The 16,871-nt window shown below is 38.5% G+C and overlaps 1 protein-coding gene across 1 annotated transcript in view; it reads right to left on the bottom strand.

The window, feature by feature from the left end:
* pitpnm3.L (PITPNM family member 3 L homeolog) overlaps positions 1-16,871 on the bottom strand; it is a 310,738-nt gene that overhangs the window by 22,857 nt on the left and 271,010 nt on the right. Inside the window, exons 10-11 of the mRNA XM_041581872.1 lie at positions 9,559-9,729; positions 884-1,078 (exon numbers count right to left, since the gene is read on the bottom strand). Coding sequence (XP_041437806.1) covers positions 884-1,078; positions 9,559-9,729 — 366 coding nt within the window. The remainder of the gene's footprint in view (positions 1-883; positions 1,079-9,558; positions 9,730-16,871) is intronic.

Genomic DNA, 16,871 nt, shown 5'->3' with positions numbered 1-16,871 from the left:
AGTAAATAACCAGACACTCAAGCCAAAGAAAGTTCAACCCTACATACAGCAAGATGAGACCTAAAATCAGTCTAGGTTGAAGAGCAGTGTCTGAAATTGAAATTCTGATTTGGTTCCAATAGTGGAGCAGTGACATCACAGTGATTTGCCCATTGTATCAGCATGGGTCCAATAACACCAACATGTTCATATCAATGTGATGGTGTCAGGGCCCAAGATTGGCACATCCTTACATTGTAATGGGATTATAATATACTGTATAGTAGAACTATGAGAGGTTCGCCAGGCAGCCTAAATTGATGGCAACACTAAAACCACTGGTCGGTATTACATTGATTATAAACTAGGGGACATAAAGCTAGAGGGAAATATTTAATAAGTTCATCTCTTATGTCTAAGGAACATCAATCAGTAAAGCATTAAATGGTGTCTCCACCGACAAACTGTTTTTTGTGTGTGTAATGCAATGTTCCAATACATTAATTAAACACTTTCTATGGTTTTTGCAGGTGAAAACAGTAATTATCCCTTCCTGTTCTCTGGGTCAGGTCTGCTCTAGGTTTTTTAATCAGACAACTTTTGTTTCAGGAGACCAAAGAATACAGCTGTGCAGATACTGCTTTTAATAGCAATTACATTGCTTTTACATTTCTAATTTTAATTCCTGTGTGTTGGAAAGTTGCTTAAAATTACATGTTCTTTCAAAATACAGATTTTGGTTGTAGGGCCTTGTTTATTTCTTATCTTCATCTCTTTTGGTCATTCAGCTGGTTTGTCAGTGGTTGATATCCCTTTCCCACTGAAAGCTGAGGATTTCTTATTCCTTGTGCCTCGACGCAGCAAAGCAACTGAGTTAGATGCAGCAGCATAACAGACAACTTACTATTGGCAATCTTTGCTGAAGGCAAGCTTTCTGAAGACCCAGACATCTCGCTGCTCATGCTCACCAGGCTAGATCTTCTGGCTTTTCTCGGTGTTGGGGTGGATAGGCTGGCCGGTGGAGATGTATCAGCTGAAGCTGTATTATTGGGGGTAGAGTGTTCTACAAAGGCAGCACTGCAAGCTTGGATGGCGTCCACTGCAAAATGAAAAGCACACAATTTTCAGGTCTATTTGTAAAGTGATTTGTGTGCAAGATACAGTTTCTGTTTTCTGAACTTAATCATGCAATTTTAGCTCATTTAGGCTAGGGCAACACAGGGGTCAAAATCAGCTAGTTGAAATATGCTGGCTGATTTCAGCCCTACCATGGGCAGTAGCCTCCTCTCTCTTCCGTATTCAGAAGTGTTGAATCAGAAGCAGCGCTAACAGATGGTGGATTTCGGCTAAAAATACAGAGACGTGCGGTTCTTTGCCAAAATCCGCCATGTCTGTTTGTGCCACTTCGGATTTAGCACTTCTGAATGCGGAAGAGAGAGGAGGCTGCTGCCGTCAGCCAGGCTATTTCAGCTAGTTGGTTTCAGTCCCCTGTGGCCTTAGCCTTAGTCTACCCTTTCTTTTCCATGATTTGTTATTTTTTCCTAATGTTTTGCCTATGATACCAATATACAGATAACTTTAAATCAATCAGTAATTCTTGATTTTAAAGAGCACCTGTCACCTGGTCACCATCTTGGTGTGGGCAGCCTAGTTCTGGCAGGGCAATTTCTTTGAAAAAAAGACTATTGTATTCAGCAACCAGAGTGCAGGCTCTATTAGCCTGCACCTCTGGCAGGGTAAAAAAAAAAGGATGACTGATGCCCTTTAAGCCAAAATACCTAAGTATGGACTTAGGGCAGGATAAATTAGGCTTTAACTTTAAATCCCATTAGCCTTAGAAGTGCCTTCTTGCCCAGACAAATAGCCCTGTAAATGTACGAATGATATATTTTTACCTTGTATAATAAATGATCATGATCATGTGTTGCACAGCTACTCCCAGCATTCGCTGGCACTCAAAGCTAATAAAACATAAATATGTATATATATATATATATATATATATATATTGCAGTGTACCTCAGTTGATACAGTATTGTGCTGTAAATATGTGCTAAGATAAACATGAACTAGCAGCATCTGATAAAAATTAGTTCAGTTAGGCACTATATGAAATGTTATCTTAATAATTTGCTATTGGGGAATCCAAAAATGTATATCTTTTTTTAGGCCAACAAATGTGTTGTGCCTTCAGGAGCGCCTAACCAGACATTTTAATGTCGAAATTCAAGTATTCAAGTATAGTTTTACTCATCTAAGTATTTCACAGCTTCCTTTACACCTCTTTAACACCTGCCCTATGGCCTCCTGTGTTTACTGGCGCTCCTTCATTTTCACATGTGAAGAAAGTAGGTGGCTATGGAGCAGATGAGAGGCTTTTATGTTCCTCCCATGGTCTTGAATATAGTGCTACTAAAACATATTTTTTAATTTATTTTGAAGGAGATAGACCTGTGAAGAACAGGGTGCAAAAGTGTGACAAAATCCCAATACCCTGCCCTGCACTTTGAAAATGAAGCCTACCATTTCACCATCACTATTACCATCTGTGTTGCCCAGCGCTGCTGCACCACCTCCGCAGGGGTTCTACACTAATTACAGTTAGTTTATATATCTAGGAAAAACGAATGATTTTGTTGCTCTCTATGGAAAATCAAAAATATGATAATACCTCTGATAGGAGTACACTTTTATTTTATTAGATTTCCTTTGCCAGCTTTTAAAGGAATACAAAACTGTAAAAATGTGTTGCTTATTAAGGTGATTACTATTACATGTAAGTTGTTTCAGTGAAAATATTTCATAGCATTGACCTGTTGCATTTTGCACAATTCTGTGTATTGTAGGAGGCACTCACCTTTCCCTGTGATTGAACCGTTCAGATATTATATTACTATATTTAGGACAATTACTCTCGGTCTTAGCTTCATAGGGTTCTCTTCAAATAAAGGCTTTACTAAAATTAATGAATGTCCTAGTGATCTTGTGTTTGACTCATGTTCAGAAGAAATATCATGGCCTGATAAGAGCAAACCACTATTCTGTCCTAATTACGTATTATATGTATATACATATAGGGATTAGCTACATGACTGATCCTGTCATAGTATATAGAGAATATGGCTAGTCAGATAAATAATACATACAATAAGTAATATTTTCAGTGCCTGATGAGATTTTATGTATTTCTGTACTGATGAGTTAAATGGTAAATGCCTGGCTCAGACGCTTGTCACAAAGAATCACTTCTCCATCAGTCAGAGCTGATGGGATGAGGGAAAGAACTTAATAACACTGTACTGGATGGGCTGCTGCAGTGGTGATGTGATGTTTTAGTGAAGAAATATACCCAGGTTCACTGAATACCAATTTTTTGTCTCAATTCCATTATCCAAGGAGCTATAAAGAGCTTTGATTGAAAGGAAAATAACACTCCTTTAGCTTCCAGCAATATCAGCAGAGCAAATTCATTGTGCACAGCAGCTCAGGCTCTATATCTGCATTACAGGACAAGCCTGTTCCCATTCGTACAGTTGCTTTATAAACCAGGTGTAGCAGACTTTCCTCTTGCATTATCATTATGTCAACATTTTAAAAATATAAGAACTAATGGGTTTTGTTTTATTTAACAGTGCACATAGATCAATAAGTACTTTATAGTGCTGCTATTGGTAAATGATGAGAAAGGAATAGCTAATATACCTTTTCTTTTTAAATCAATGGCAAATATAGTGAAAGCAAGTCCTGTTGCCATAGGGGGCCCGAACCACAGGCTCTGCTTCTTCTAAAGTTATGCGGAACCCCCTCCGCTTTCTTACCTTCGGCCGGAGAAGGAGGATGCAGGTGGCTGGGAGACTCCAGCGTGGGGCAGAGACGGGGTGGGGAGATGTTGGGCATCGGGCACCGATCAGGCAGACTGGAAGGTGGTTGGGGCTTGCAGTGAACTGGACCCTTTTGAAGTTATACAATAAATGGCAGTGTTGTGGGAGTTTCCTTAACTGAGAAGAATCTAGGGTTTTTTGTAGATAACAAGTTGTCTAATTCTGGGCAGTGTCATTCTGTGGCTACTAAAGCAAATACGGGGGAATGTAATAAAAATCGCTAACGGAAAAACTATTCGCAATCCGAAAAGTTATGCCTTTGCGCGAACAAATTTTGCTTTGTGCGAATTTAATATAGCTTTTGCGAGCCGGAAACTGTTTAGCGACCACTTCCGACAGTGAAAGACCGTTTGCGAATTTTATAGTTTGCGCCAATGCGCAGTCAATGTAATAAAACTTCTTACTGAAAAAGTCGTTATGTTTGCTCCAAAAGATTACGACACCTTCAAGCACTTCTTATGAGTGCGCAATTAAAATTCGCAATGCGCAATTAAAATTCGCAATGCAATAACAGTTTAAGGAACAATATTACATTGCGAGATGTGGATTTTTAGTCTTATTGGTGCGAATTCTTTTGCTCTTTGCGACTTTTATTACATTCCCCTGATAAAGTTCTGTCTTGCATAAAAAAGGGCATTAACTCAAGGGATGAAAACATAATTATGCCTCTTTATAGGTCCCTGGTAAGGCCTCATCTGGAGTATGCAGTGCAGTTTTGGACTCCAGTCCTTAAGAGGGATATAAATGAGCTGGAGAGAGTGCAGAGACTAAGTGAAACTAAATTGGTTAGAGGGATGGAAGACTTAAATTATGAGGGTAGACTGTCAAGGTTGGGGTTGTTTTCTCTGGAAAAAAGGCGCTTGCGAGGGGACATGATTACACTTTACAAGTACATTATAGACAAATAGCAGGGGACCTTTTTACCTATAAAGTGGATCACTGTACCAGAGGCCACCCCTTTAGACTAGAAGAAAAGAACTTTCATTTGAAGCAATGTAGGGGGTTCTTCACAGTCAGGACAGTGAGGTTGTGGAATGCATTGCCGGGTGATGTTGTGATGGCTGATTCAGTTTATGCCTTTAAGAATGGCTTGGATGATTTCATGGACAGACATAATATCAAAGGCTATTGTGATACTAAACTCTATAGTTAGTATAGATATGGGTATATAGAATTTATGTGAAAGTAGGGAGAGGTATGGATGCTGGTATGGATGTATGGATGCTGGGTTTTCATTTGGAGGGGTTGAACTTGATGGACTTTGTGTTTTTTTCAACCCGATTTAACTATGTAACTATGTACTGACTATAGATATGCCATCGTAAATAGACAACCCTAACTTGGCCAGTCTTTCTTTTTGAGACTTTCCATACCCTTTAACAACGTAGGGGTGAAGTTAGAGATCGCCCAGTGAAATTCCGCCACTCTTCATTAATTTCTCTGGGAATTTTTGTTCTTTTTAGAATTTATCAAAGGGTGAACTTTCACACATTGATAAATACTCTTTTAAAAAATTCCATAGAAATCAATGTCGAGAAGCGGAATTTCACTCTAGCGGACTGGGCAATCTCTAACTTCACTCTTTGATAAATATGCCTCTTAGTATCATGCCCGGATCCCGGGCCTAGGGCGGCAAGTTTTTAGGGGCAGCATGCTGCCCAGTAGGGTTTCCACCTCGCCTCTTTAAAACCAGATACATATGAAATCCACAGCCTGCATGATTAATTAGCAAATCATTTAGATGCATGATGCATGGCTGCACATAAATCGGTTCAGTTTGCAGTATGCATCTAAATGAATGGCTAATTAGCCGTGCAGGCTGTGGATTTCATATGTGTTTGGTTTTAAAGGGGTGAGATGGCAACACTACTGCCCTGCCTTAACCTAAGGAGAACTGGGGATGCGTAATCCTGTACATGTAATCCCCAGCGCTCCAGCGTGTGTGGGGGAGGCAGGGTGCCGAGCACTAGAACCAGCTGCCTAGGGGTGCCCAAGCCCGAAATCTGGGCCTGCTTAGTATAGTCCTTCTTTGGGTTCTCTCTAAATCAATAATGTGCTGTTTAAGCACCTGGAGACCAAAACTGCACAATATATCCTAGATGGGGCCTTACCAGTGTAAGAATTCACTGGCACTCATGGCTGGTTCAAGCAGGGATAAACCCTTGCGTGTTTATTTGCAAATGTGCAACATTTCGAGGTTGTACCCCTTTGTCAAGCATACAACATTGTGAATGAGGAAACAATTTAACACCCCCCACACAGCATAATTGCGCACAAATAACCCAATTAGAGCAAAAAATGGAAAAGCAACACAATACAAAAACTTGATATAGAAAAAACTTGATATAGAAAAATCGGAACCTGATTGGTTGACTTAATTACACAAAGTCCTTTGGTTTATTTAACTGAGAAGTTAAATTAAGTTAACCAATTTTTCTATAAATTCTATAGTTTGTTCTATGTCAAATTGGAATTAAGTTAACCAAATTTTCTATAAATTCTATAGTTTTTTTCTATATCAAGTTTTTGTATTGTGTTGCTTTTCCATTTTTTGCACTAATTGGGGTTATTTGTGCACAATTATGTTACTGTGATGACAAACCAATTATGCTGTGTGGGGGGTGTTAAATTGTTTCCGCATTCACAATGTTGTATGCTTGTAAAGGGGTACAACCCCGAAACGTTGCACATTTGCAAATAAACACGCAAGGGTTTATCCCTGCTTGAACCCGCTGTGATTGCCTGTGAATTTTTGGAATTGTCTATTTGGGAGGGTGCCGATCCCTTCATCACCGTGCACCAGGCACTAATTCTTGAAGGCCAGGGTGTGCGAGCGGGCCATACTATCCAGCCTTACCAGTGTAAACAGGGAAGAATAAGTCTCTTCTCTTGCGACAAAGAGTTTTGTCCCAGTAGGAATTCAGTAGATGATGGCAAATATATAACACCCAGGCTGAGGTTTGGCTCCTTTAAATCTCCAGGGTAAAATAGGCTAGGACCCTGGAACATGTTTGGAAAGTACTGTGGCCAATTAGTCCACAGGTGGGACTGTTTCAGGGCTGCATGAGTGTCCCGAGAGAAGTCAGAGATGCTGAGAGAAAAGTGTGTGTCCTTAAACAAAGGGGCAAATTCACTAAGATTCGTAGTTGCGCCAGGCGTAACTTCGCCGCACTTCGCCACACTTCGCCAGGCGTAGTTTCGCCAGCGATTCGCAAATTCATTAAAATCCGAAGTTGCGCTCAGGGGTAGCGTAAGGTTGCGAAGTTGCGCTAGCGTTGATTCGCTAAGTAAAGCGAAGTTACGCTAGCGAAGGCTAATTTGCATAAGGCGCCAAATTCAAATTTCAATGGAGGAATACATACATAATCAGCATTACAAATGGCTAGAAAAGCTTCAAAACATGAAATTAAATTTTATTTTGCCCTACACATGTGCCCACTGTCTAGGTTGCTATGAGTCAGGAGATGTAGGGGGGAAGGAGGGGAGCCCCAAAAAATGTTTCGATCTTTTTCAGCCTATCACCCACAATGTAGAAAACACGCCAGCGTTTTTTGGGACTTATAAAAAATTTGGACTTTTTTTGAAGCAATCCGTATCTACTCTATTGCGCTTCGCCTGGTCTGAGGTGGCGAAGGAAGTCTAGCGTAAAAGGTAGCGTTCAGTACACTGCGCGCGTTAGTGAATTTGCGTAGTTACGTCGCTAGTGAAACTTCGCCAGGCGTAAGGGTTGCGAAGTAACACTAGCGAAACTACGCCAGCGTTCGTTAGTGAATTTGCGCAGTAATGAAAATGCCAAACGCTAGCGAAGTAACGCTAGCGTTCGGCGCTTCGGCGCTTAGTGAATTTGCCCCAAACAGTCTATGACACTGGGGTTCCAGAGAAAGACTGCCTTGTGTTAGCAGAGAAGACTTTTGTTTTGTATTTTTTCAAAACTCCAATTTGCTGAGACTTTGATTTACTGTTTTCTACTTTAGCACAGAACTTGTGCTTTGTTTATTTTGTCTGCTGTGAAAATAAACCACAGGCAGGAGCCTGCTAAGTTTTGTTGCCAACCTGAGCCTCCTGTCTCATCAGTGGAACTGTTCTGCCCGACCCCAAGCTGCTACTACCAGCTATCCCCCACAATATAATGGTAATGATACCTAGAAAGTTTAGATTTAGAAAAAATTAGTTTCTTATTTGCTGTTAGCTCTCCGCCTCAATAAATATTACAGGTCATTTCTTAATATAAATCTGCAAGTTCCTTCACAGATACACAGGGCCATATTTCACCAAAGGAAAATGATGCTAAAGTCCCTTTCAGGAAAGCAGCTAAAATGCCGCTGTTACAATGGAAAGTGATTGGAGATTTCTCTTGCGGAATTTCAATTGGCACAATTAGAATCAGTTTGTATTATAAGTACTATATGAAAGGGCACTTAGAAAACAAAGCCGCATAGAACCAATTGCTGCTACTTTAAACCATATAGGACTTCAAGGAAAGGATACTGGTAAGATTTATATTTGATACTACAGAGATGACAAAATGAAGAGTGAGCAATTTTGTGTGTATGTATAAGGTATGTAATTTATGTAACAATATTGTTTTGAAGGGTAATTGCAGCCATTCACTTCAGCTGACATGTAAGCAAGAAATACTTAGAATTATATAAAATTATATAGAATAATTCTTATATAGAATTGCAGTCATGTTCTAAAGACCCACCTGCTCTACATTATGGACTATTAGAAGCACAACTACCTGTTCCTAGTGATGGGCGAACTTTGCGAAACTCAAAATTTAACGCCACGGTTAAAGTCAATGGGTGTCCGAATAGCGTTTGACATGAGGTGGTTTTTGATGCAAGCAAATTTTTATGACGCTTGCAAATTTTCGCAGGAGTTTCGCAAATTTATTTCCCCATCAATACCTGTTCCCCCTCTGACTCTGGAGCACATTTACTAATTGTGTACAAAGACATAATGGCTGTTGCTCAATAGGATTTTGCGCTCAATAATGCCCAGTTCATTTGTGAAATATGCTCTGTACTTTAGGTCCAGCATTATTGCAGTAATTAACTATATAATATACAGCTCAGTGTACACAAGTAGTGCTTGTATATAAATAAATGTATCATACATGCTCCCTCCATCTCCCACGCACTAATATTTCAATGGCAAGCACCAATGTTCGATATACTAGACACATTAGAAACATTACAGTAAATGATAGTAGTGCTTTAGCACAGATATTCGTTTTTGCTGATATTATACGTATAAATAGCTTTGTGGGTGCATGCAACATAGCTATATTTCAGACTCAACCCCGTTATTTACATCACTGCAGGATTTTAAGGTTTTATACAGAAATAAAAGTGGAATGGCTGAAACAAAGGAGGGTAGCAAAAGAGATGGAAAAGCTTGCAGCTTTAGGGCGCAGCAAATGAAAACAGTGTCGGCTGTGTCTTTTAGTAGCCAGGACACCGACTGCCCTAAAATATTCTTCATTTATCTCTATTGGAAAAGTGCAAAAGCCAGCATTTGCCAGATATGTCTGGCCTGGAGAACACACTGACACTTGGGCAGTGCCCTTAAAATATGCAATTCCATGAAACCTGGCCAGCACTAGTTAGCAGTGCATAATATTACATTTAAAAATACCTGGCATACATTTTGGGATGGATATATTTAAATTGCATTGCAAATTGGCTATCATTACCTAAAAGATAGCACTTGCCATCACCCAGAGGATTCTTCTGGTATCTGGGGACATTAAATGGAGGAAGCAGGTGGAAAGACTTCTCCAAAAGTGGCTCCAGCCTTGAAGCTGATGGGTCAGCAGAGTGGAAGAAACTGTAGACTTGACTGCAAGCAGGATGGGCTCGGCACACTGTGGTAGAGAGAAGAATATGAGCAGTTCAGGCACAACTTAATACTGTATTAACTGTATTTTAGATTCATTGCACATCTTTAACACATCTTGGACATATTTAATAAATATTATTAGAATGGCACTAAGAATATAACTGACATTTGATGTGTCAGAGGGAGAGTACCTCTTTAAGCTCTCAAAATGTTACAGCAGACTAATGTCAACAAAATGAAACATGACATTTTGGAAAAAGGTACTTTTTATAAAAAAAAATCTTTATTTTAGATTTTTCAGCAAACACTGCAAATGAATGCCTTTTCTGTCCCCCGTTTCTGTCTTGTATTGTGCTTTAACATTGTGTTGTTAAAGAAACGAAAGCTTTATCAAAAAAAGTTGACTACTCGAGCTTTAAAAAATAACCCTCTTAAAGAACATTATAACAAAAAAAGGGAAACTTGTGCTCACCTCTTAAACCATTAGGCAGGGGGGTTGCAATGAGGCTGTGACTACAACATTCATACAGATAAATGCAAGAAGTCCCCCATACTTAACTGATTATCAATATAGTAAGGATATTGAGGCATTATTTTGCCTAAAATTACTAAAAATTACCCTCCCTCATGGATTGTTTGTCCATATATTGCAATATATTTAAGCTGGCCAACTATGTCAAAGGCATCCCTGCTCTGGTCAGTCCTACACTCCCTTTCACCTGATTCATTAAGAATTCTACTGCTTCATTTTACATTTTAAACAGGGACTACGTTTCAACTGCAACTTACTTGCTTTCAAGGTTAAGACTGACAAAAATTGTTGAAAACATTAACTAACTTACTTAAAGTAAATTGCCACTAAATGGTTTGCCCTTATTGTTAACTCCATTAAATAATTGTCTCAAGAGCCAATGTATCAAATAATCAGATGAAACAATCTTTTTCAATGTAGCAGAGTGTCCAACTTATCAAATATTCTATTTTTATATTTCCGTTTCTTCAAATGTTCTTCCTTCTTAGCGCAGCAGGTTTTGACCACAGAATTCAGACACTGAGATTCCAAGGTCCATCCAAACCAATGGAGCACGTTAACATTTGTGCAAATGGAATTCTTTAACTACAGTTATCCTTAAAATATCTTAAAATATCGATGTTAATCTACTAACAGGAGGGTTTTATACAAGATTGTGGGATATTATTGGTGGGATTAACAGGAGTATTAGTGATGGTGGACATAAATATTTAAAGATCAGGCCTGGCACAAAGTCAATATTTTAATTCATCCCTTTGGTGTTCAGTTAGGTCGATGTCAGGGCTTTGGACAGTTGAGTAAATTCTTCTACTTCCATCCCAGTTACTCAGTGAATGGGGACATAATTGTACTGAAACAGAAAAGGGGCTTGCCCAAACTCTTACCAAATAGTGGAAAGAAAAGAATCTTCGAAAATGTCATTATATGTACAATGTAGCTGTAAAGTTTATTTCCACTACAAACACAGCTATAAACCAGTATTCCTTCCCCAAACTTTACACTTGGCATGCCACATTTGTGCAGGTAGCATTCTCCTGGCCTCTGTTAAACAGATCATTGTCCACCAGAATGTTATGATTCATAGCTATAGTAAACACATTTTCTGTTAAAAAGCAGGTCAACCCCAAAATAACAATTTGTCTAATAAAAGAAAGCATAATTCTAAGCAACTTTCAAATATAGATGTATTAAAAAAGGTTCAGTGCTTTTAAAGTTATTTGTAAAAACAATTATTATGGAAAGCAATGTTTCAAATGTCTTAGTTCACCAGCAAAGACAGGTCTGTTAATCAGTTGACTTGTCTTACGTTGTATCAACAGACTGAGCCACCAGGACAGAGAATAAAAAGGGACAGACACTGCTTTAGATAGCAAATAACTTCAAAAACCATAGAAAATCTGTGATGAATGTACATTGCTAAGTTGCTTAGAATTATGTTTTCTTTTATTAGGCCAACAATTATTTTTTGGGTTGACATTTCTTTTCATTTCAAAGGCAGCATCCTCTGTACTTCTACAGCAGATACTTGGAAATTTACATGTTGATTAGTGATGGGCGAATTTGTGCAAAACGGCGAAAAACTCGCCAATTTTTGATGGGCGTTTCACTAATTTATTTGTTGGCGGCGAATTCGCGCCTGCCGAATAAATTCGCCCATCACTAATGTTGATATTAGGTTTTTGTGCAGCTGCTCCTCCACCATTTTGCTTTCAAGCACAGTTTGGAATTCAGAAACAAGTATTTCAACTGAGGTTGTGTGATTTTATAAGGGCTCTTCAATGGGGCTGTACTCACAGATACATGTAAGTGCCGAACGCAGGAAAAATGCAACATGCTGCATCCCAACCTGCGTTCAGCGCTTACATGCGTCTGTGTGAGTACAGCCCCATTAAAAATAATTCAGTGCATCTACTCCTGCGTTCCCCTGCGGCTGAACGCATGAAACCGGAACGCAGGGGAGCGAAGCTAAAAACGCTCGTCTGTAAGAGCCCTAAGAGGTGTCTGGATACTTTTGGGGAATTATTTATCAAAGGAGGAATGTTAGCGTTTTTTTATACCTCGAATTAACTTGAATCTCAGTATCTTATTTAAGAAAAAACTCGAATGGAATAAACCTGATTCTGCAAATTAGAGTTGCGAGACCAGAAAACTTAAGTTAATCGAGTTTTCAAGCAAAACCCTCTGAAAAAAACTTGATCATACATGCTATTAACATCTTCACATGGTTCAAGGGACCTCTGCCATTGACTCCTACATGACCTAGACAGGTTTTAGATGGTGTATTTTCAGATTCAAGCTATTTCCAGGGTCGGGGTATAATAAATCTTGAAAATATTTTTTAACCCGAAAATGTGAGTTTGACCAAAAACTCCAAAACTCAAATTTTCATCTAAAACACAACTCGAACCTTAATAAATATCCTCCTTGGTGTGTACCATAAATTGCAACTGGAATTCAGCACCACACTGTGCCATTTTTTTTAAATGGGTGCACGTCCCACTATTTTCACACTACAGATCACAAGACAGAAAGGTTCTGGACATCACTCCACAACAACTTCTTGATATAATTCAATGTCTATATTTTAATTGACATAGACCATTACAGTAATGTTTCAGCTGAGAAAATTTTATTTTTTTTATGGTTGGTTGTGCTCAAGACTGCTCTTGGGCACTTTTACCTACACAGATGTAATCCCCATTGCTAATTGCATTATGTGATTAATGAATTATACCAGTATGAAATTGAAAGAAATTGCTAAATTCAAAAATCTTATCAGTTTCACAAGGAGTGCACACGGGCACCACTCATGAAAATATAACAAGAGTAAATAAATCAGGCCTATGATTTTCCTCCACAAATTTTCATTTATCTCCTGAACTGCTATACTCATAACAGGAGATTACAAGGTGCTGAGATATAATCAAGCCTGAGATATAAATAAGCCTCTATGTAATTTATAAATGTAGCAACACCCCCAGTTTGGGTCCCATAGGGTTTTGAGCCCCAGGTAGATATGGGCAGTGAAAGCAATGATAGGTTACAACAATGATGGCATATAACTATAAAAATATTATATATATATATATATATATATATATATCTATATATTTTAAAGGGGTTTCTCACCTTTGAGATAACTATTAGTATGATGTAGAGAGTGATATTCTGAGACAATTTTGCAATTTTTCATTTTTAATTATTTGTGTTTTTTGAGTTATTTAGCTTTTTATTCAGCTGCCCTTCAATTTGCATCTGCTAAAAAGGGTCCAACTTACCCTAGCAACCATGCATTGATTTGAATAAGAGACTGGAATATGAATAGGAGAGGCCTGAATAGAAGGATAAGTAATAAAAAGTAACAATAACAATACATTTGTAGCCTTACAGAGCATTTGTTCTTTAGAAGGGAGTCAGTGACACCCATTTGAAAGCTGCAGATTTAGAAGAAAAAGGAAAGTAACTATAGAAACTATAAAAAATAAATAATAAAAACCAATTGAAAACTTGCTTAGAATTGGCTGTTCTATAACATAATAGAAGTTAAGTTAAATTCCCCTTCCTGATGTTATGGCGTGCATGCGAGGGGAGGGGCTGACTCTAGCCGGCTAGGTTGCCTAAATTGCGGCTTGGCCTAGCCCTATTCAAAGGTATTTGTCAAACTATATGGTGATTCTTTGCAATATATAGCACTCCTTAAGCTGCAAAGTTAATGTACGTTTTCAGTGATAACTTTGCTATGAAGAAGTATTAATGCTTCTTTTGAAATGCCTTTTTATAGTAAGATTTTATGGTTTTAGCTACATTATGTTTGAGTAATCACATAAACCTATAACACGTTTGACCTATATTTTAGGGACAATCCTCTTAAAACTACAACCCAAATTGAATATCAATGTATACATATGTTTATACACATGTATAATATTATATGAGATCAGTTTGTAGAAAATGAATTGAATATTTTTCTACTCATAAATAGCATTAATAAATAATTAATATCATTCATAAAATGAACACAATAAACGAGAAAAATGTAAAATAGTGTATGGCCATACTGTAATTCGGAGCTTTTCCAGATAACAGCTTTCCTGTTTGCTCTTCAGAATAATTCTGGAAGGCCACCTTAAAGTTAGTAAGGGATTTGGGGGTAAAGGTTTATAAGTTGGCCTAGTTTTATTTCCTAGAAGTGATTACTGTTATTTGATCCATGTCACTAAGTAGCACAGATCAAAATGCCTACTGTACCATAAAATATAACGTTTGAATATGCTTTTAATGTATAGATGCTAATTATATGAAGGCAGAGGCCGTAAATCTGGCAGACAATGTTTCATGCATGTTTATGTTTTTTCTTCCAGAAGTCTTTCCAGAATTCTATAAAAAAGAATTAATCCTAATGTGCCGTTAACAGAATTCTCTTCTGAAATGGCTTTTACTTTAATCTTTTCATCTTTCATTTTCATTAGTTTCCTTCTTGGCTCACAGCCACTGTTCCAAATGTGTTTTTTAACTTGGGTTTATCATACTAGATGAGTTCAATGAGTTTCTGGTGTGAAAACAAGCAGCATACTCTGCAATGTGTGCAAAGCTAATAAACCAGCAAGTACTAAATTGTGTATTTAATTGGCTACCATATTTAAGTTCTAGTTTACACTGCTGAGGTTTGGTATATATTGTTTTACCAAAAATGGTGGGATATTAGTAGTCAAGCATCTGCAATACAACCGCTATTTAAAGGAACAATGAAAGAATTGTTTGAATCCTTGTGTTGTCCTTGCGCTATGTCCTCCTCTTGAGAGAATGGGAGCAGGGTGCAATGGGCGGATTACCATAAGGCAACCTGGACTCTTAGTTGAGTAGGGCATGGGCAGCACTGAGATGGAACAGGGGCAGATAATGGGAGGGATAGGGCTAATCCATTGTTAATTCTCCTGAGAGTACAAAGGCTGAATGAAGCCTTGACTCAAAATAGATTTAATGCAGAAATTGTGCATAGGGTTGGACTGGGGCACTGGGGGCCCACCAGAGCTGCGACACCAAGGAACCTCCTAGCAGTCCCGTGGCAATAAAGCCAATAAAGGTATCACCTTTATACCTCTTTTGTTATTTGTTTCAAAAGGGTTTCCCTATAACATTTTTACTGGCTAACACGGTACAGCAATTTTACTTGCTATCTTTTAATCTCTACTGCATCTGTACTTTGTATTTATTACTGTAATGACAATTTTTGTCCTGATGTACAGAGCTGCATACTGTACATTATATAGCTTGTAGGTCTTAACCCAGTCCACAAAGCCTCCTAAACTGGATGAGGATTAGCATCTTGCTAAGGGGAAAATATATAAATCTGGAGCAGATTCACTAAAGGGCGAAGTGGCCAACGCTAGCATAAATTCACTAGAATTTCCATCCACAGGGACATCGCCAATTCCCTAACAGGTGTAGGCAACAATTTGCTAGCGAACGAGACTGTCGCTATCGTTCGTTCGCACTCTATCGCCAGGTGACTTTTCGCTCTTGTGACCGGTCATTACTCTGCAAATCAAGTAAAGTGCAATTTTTCTGAATGTTACCTCTTTCGCCAGAGTTGACTTCGCCCCCTCAGACCAGACGAACTGCTAAAATAAAGTATAGCTACATCTTCCTCAATCTTATGTCAGTTACATCATATTCTGTATTCCAGAAATGCATTAAAGTTGTAAAAACGTTGGTGACTTTTTTTAAGCGGAATTTTTTGGGTTAACATTTTTCCCCAGGCATTTGAGGGACATGGAACATTCATTTTAGGATGGGCTTATGTGTAGGGCATTAAAGGATCTCTTTTGTCTTTATTTAGGTTTCTTGGACATTTGTAATAAGTGGCAACGTCCATATGACTTTAATATACCCGCCCTATTCAAATTGACCTAAGCGTAAGAGGACTAACGAAGTTTTGCTAGGTAGAAGTGATAACTAACGTAATTTCACCTTGAAAAAGTCGCCAGCATTCGGCGCCCAGGACGCAACTTTGTATTTTAGTGAATTAGCATAGTAGTAATGAATTTTTGCCTGGCGGGGTGTATCGAAGCATTCGCTGTCGACAATTTGCACTTTAGTGAATCTGCCCCATATAGTGCAGAGACCTTTGGCAAATCATTTAGTCAGGGAGGAAGAGTACAAAGTGTACAAAGATTACAAAGTGCAGGATGCACCCCTTTTTTGCACATTTTCCCTGTCTTTGTGCTCTGAAATTAGCCCTTGAGTCTATCTATAAACAAGCACAAAACATACAATCTTACAAGTAGTATTTTACAGTAGGAATAACTCTGCCATCACAGCCAATGCCGTGCAGCCTGTATCAATGCCTGTGTCTAGTGCAAATGCTACAGAGGATGCTCAGCTATAGCCTCTGAAATGTTACTGTTATCATAAGGGATGCACCGAATCCACTATTTTGGATAAGGCCGAACCCCCGAATACTTGCAAAAGATTCAGCAGAATATTAAATCAGAGTCCTAATTTGAATATGCAAATTAGGGGTGGGAGGGGGAAACATTTTTTACTTCCTTGTTTTGTGACAAAAAGTCTTTCCCTCCCAGCCCCTAATTTGCATAGACAAATTAGGATTCGTTTTGGCCGGGCAGAAGGATTGG

This window comes from Xenopus laevis, chromosome 2L (assembly GCF_017654675.1).
Source record: "Xenopus laevis strain J_2021 chromosome 2L, Xenopus_laevis_v10.1, whole genome shotgun sequence".
Taxonomy (NCBI): domain Eukaryota; kingdom Metazoa; phylum Chordata; class Amphibia; order Anura; family Pipidae; genus Xenopus; species Xenopus laevis.
This window is presented reverse-complemented; position numbering and strand designations above follow the sequence as displayed.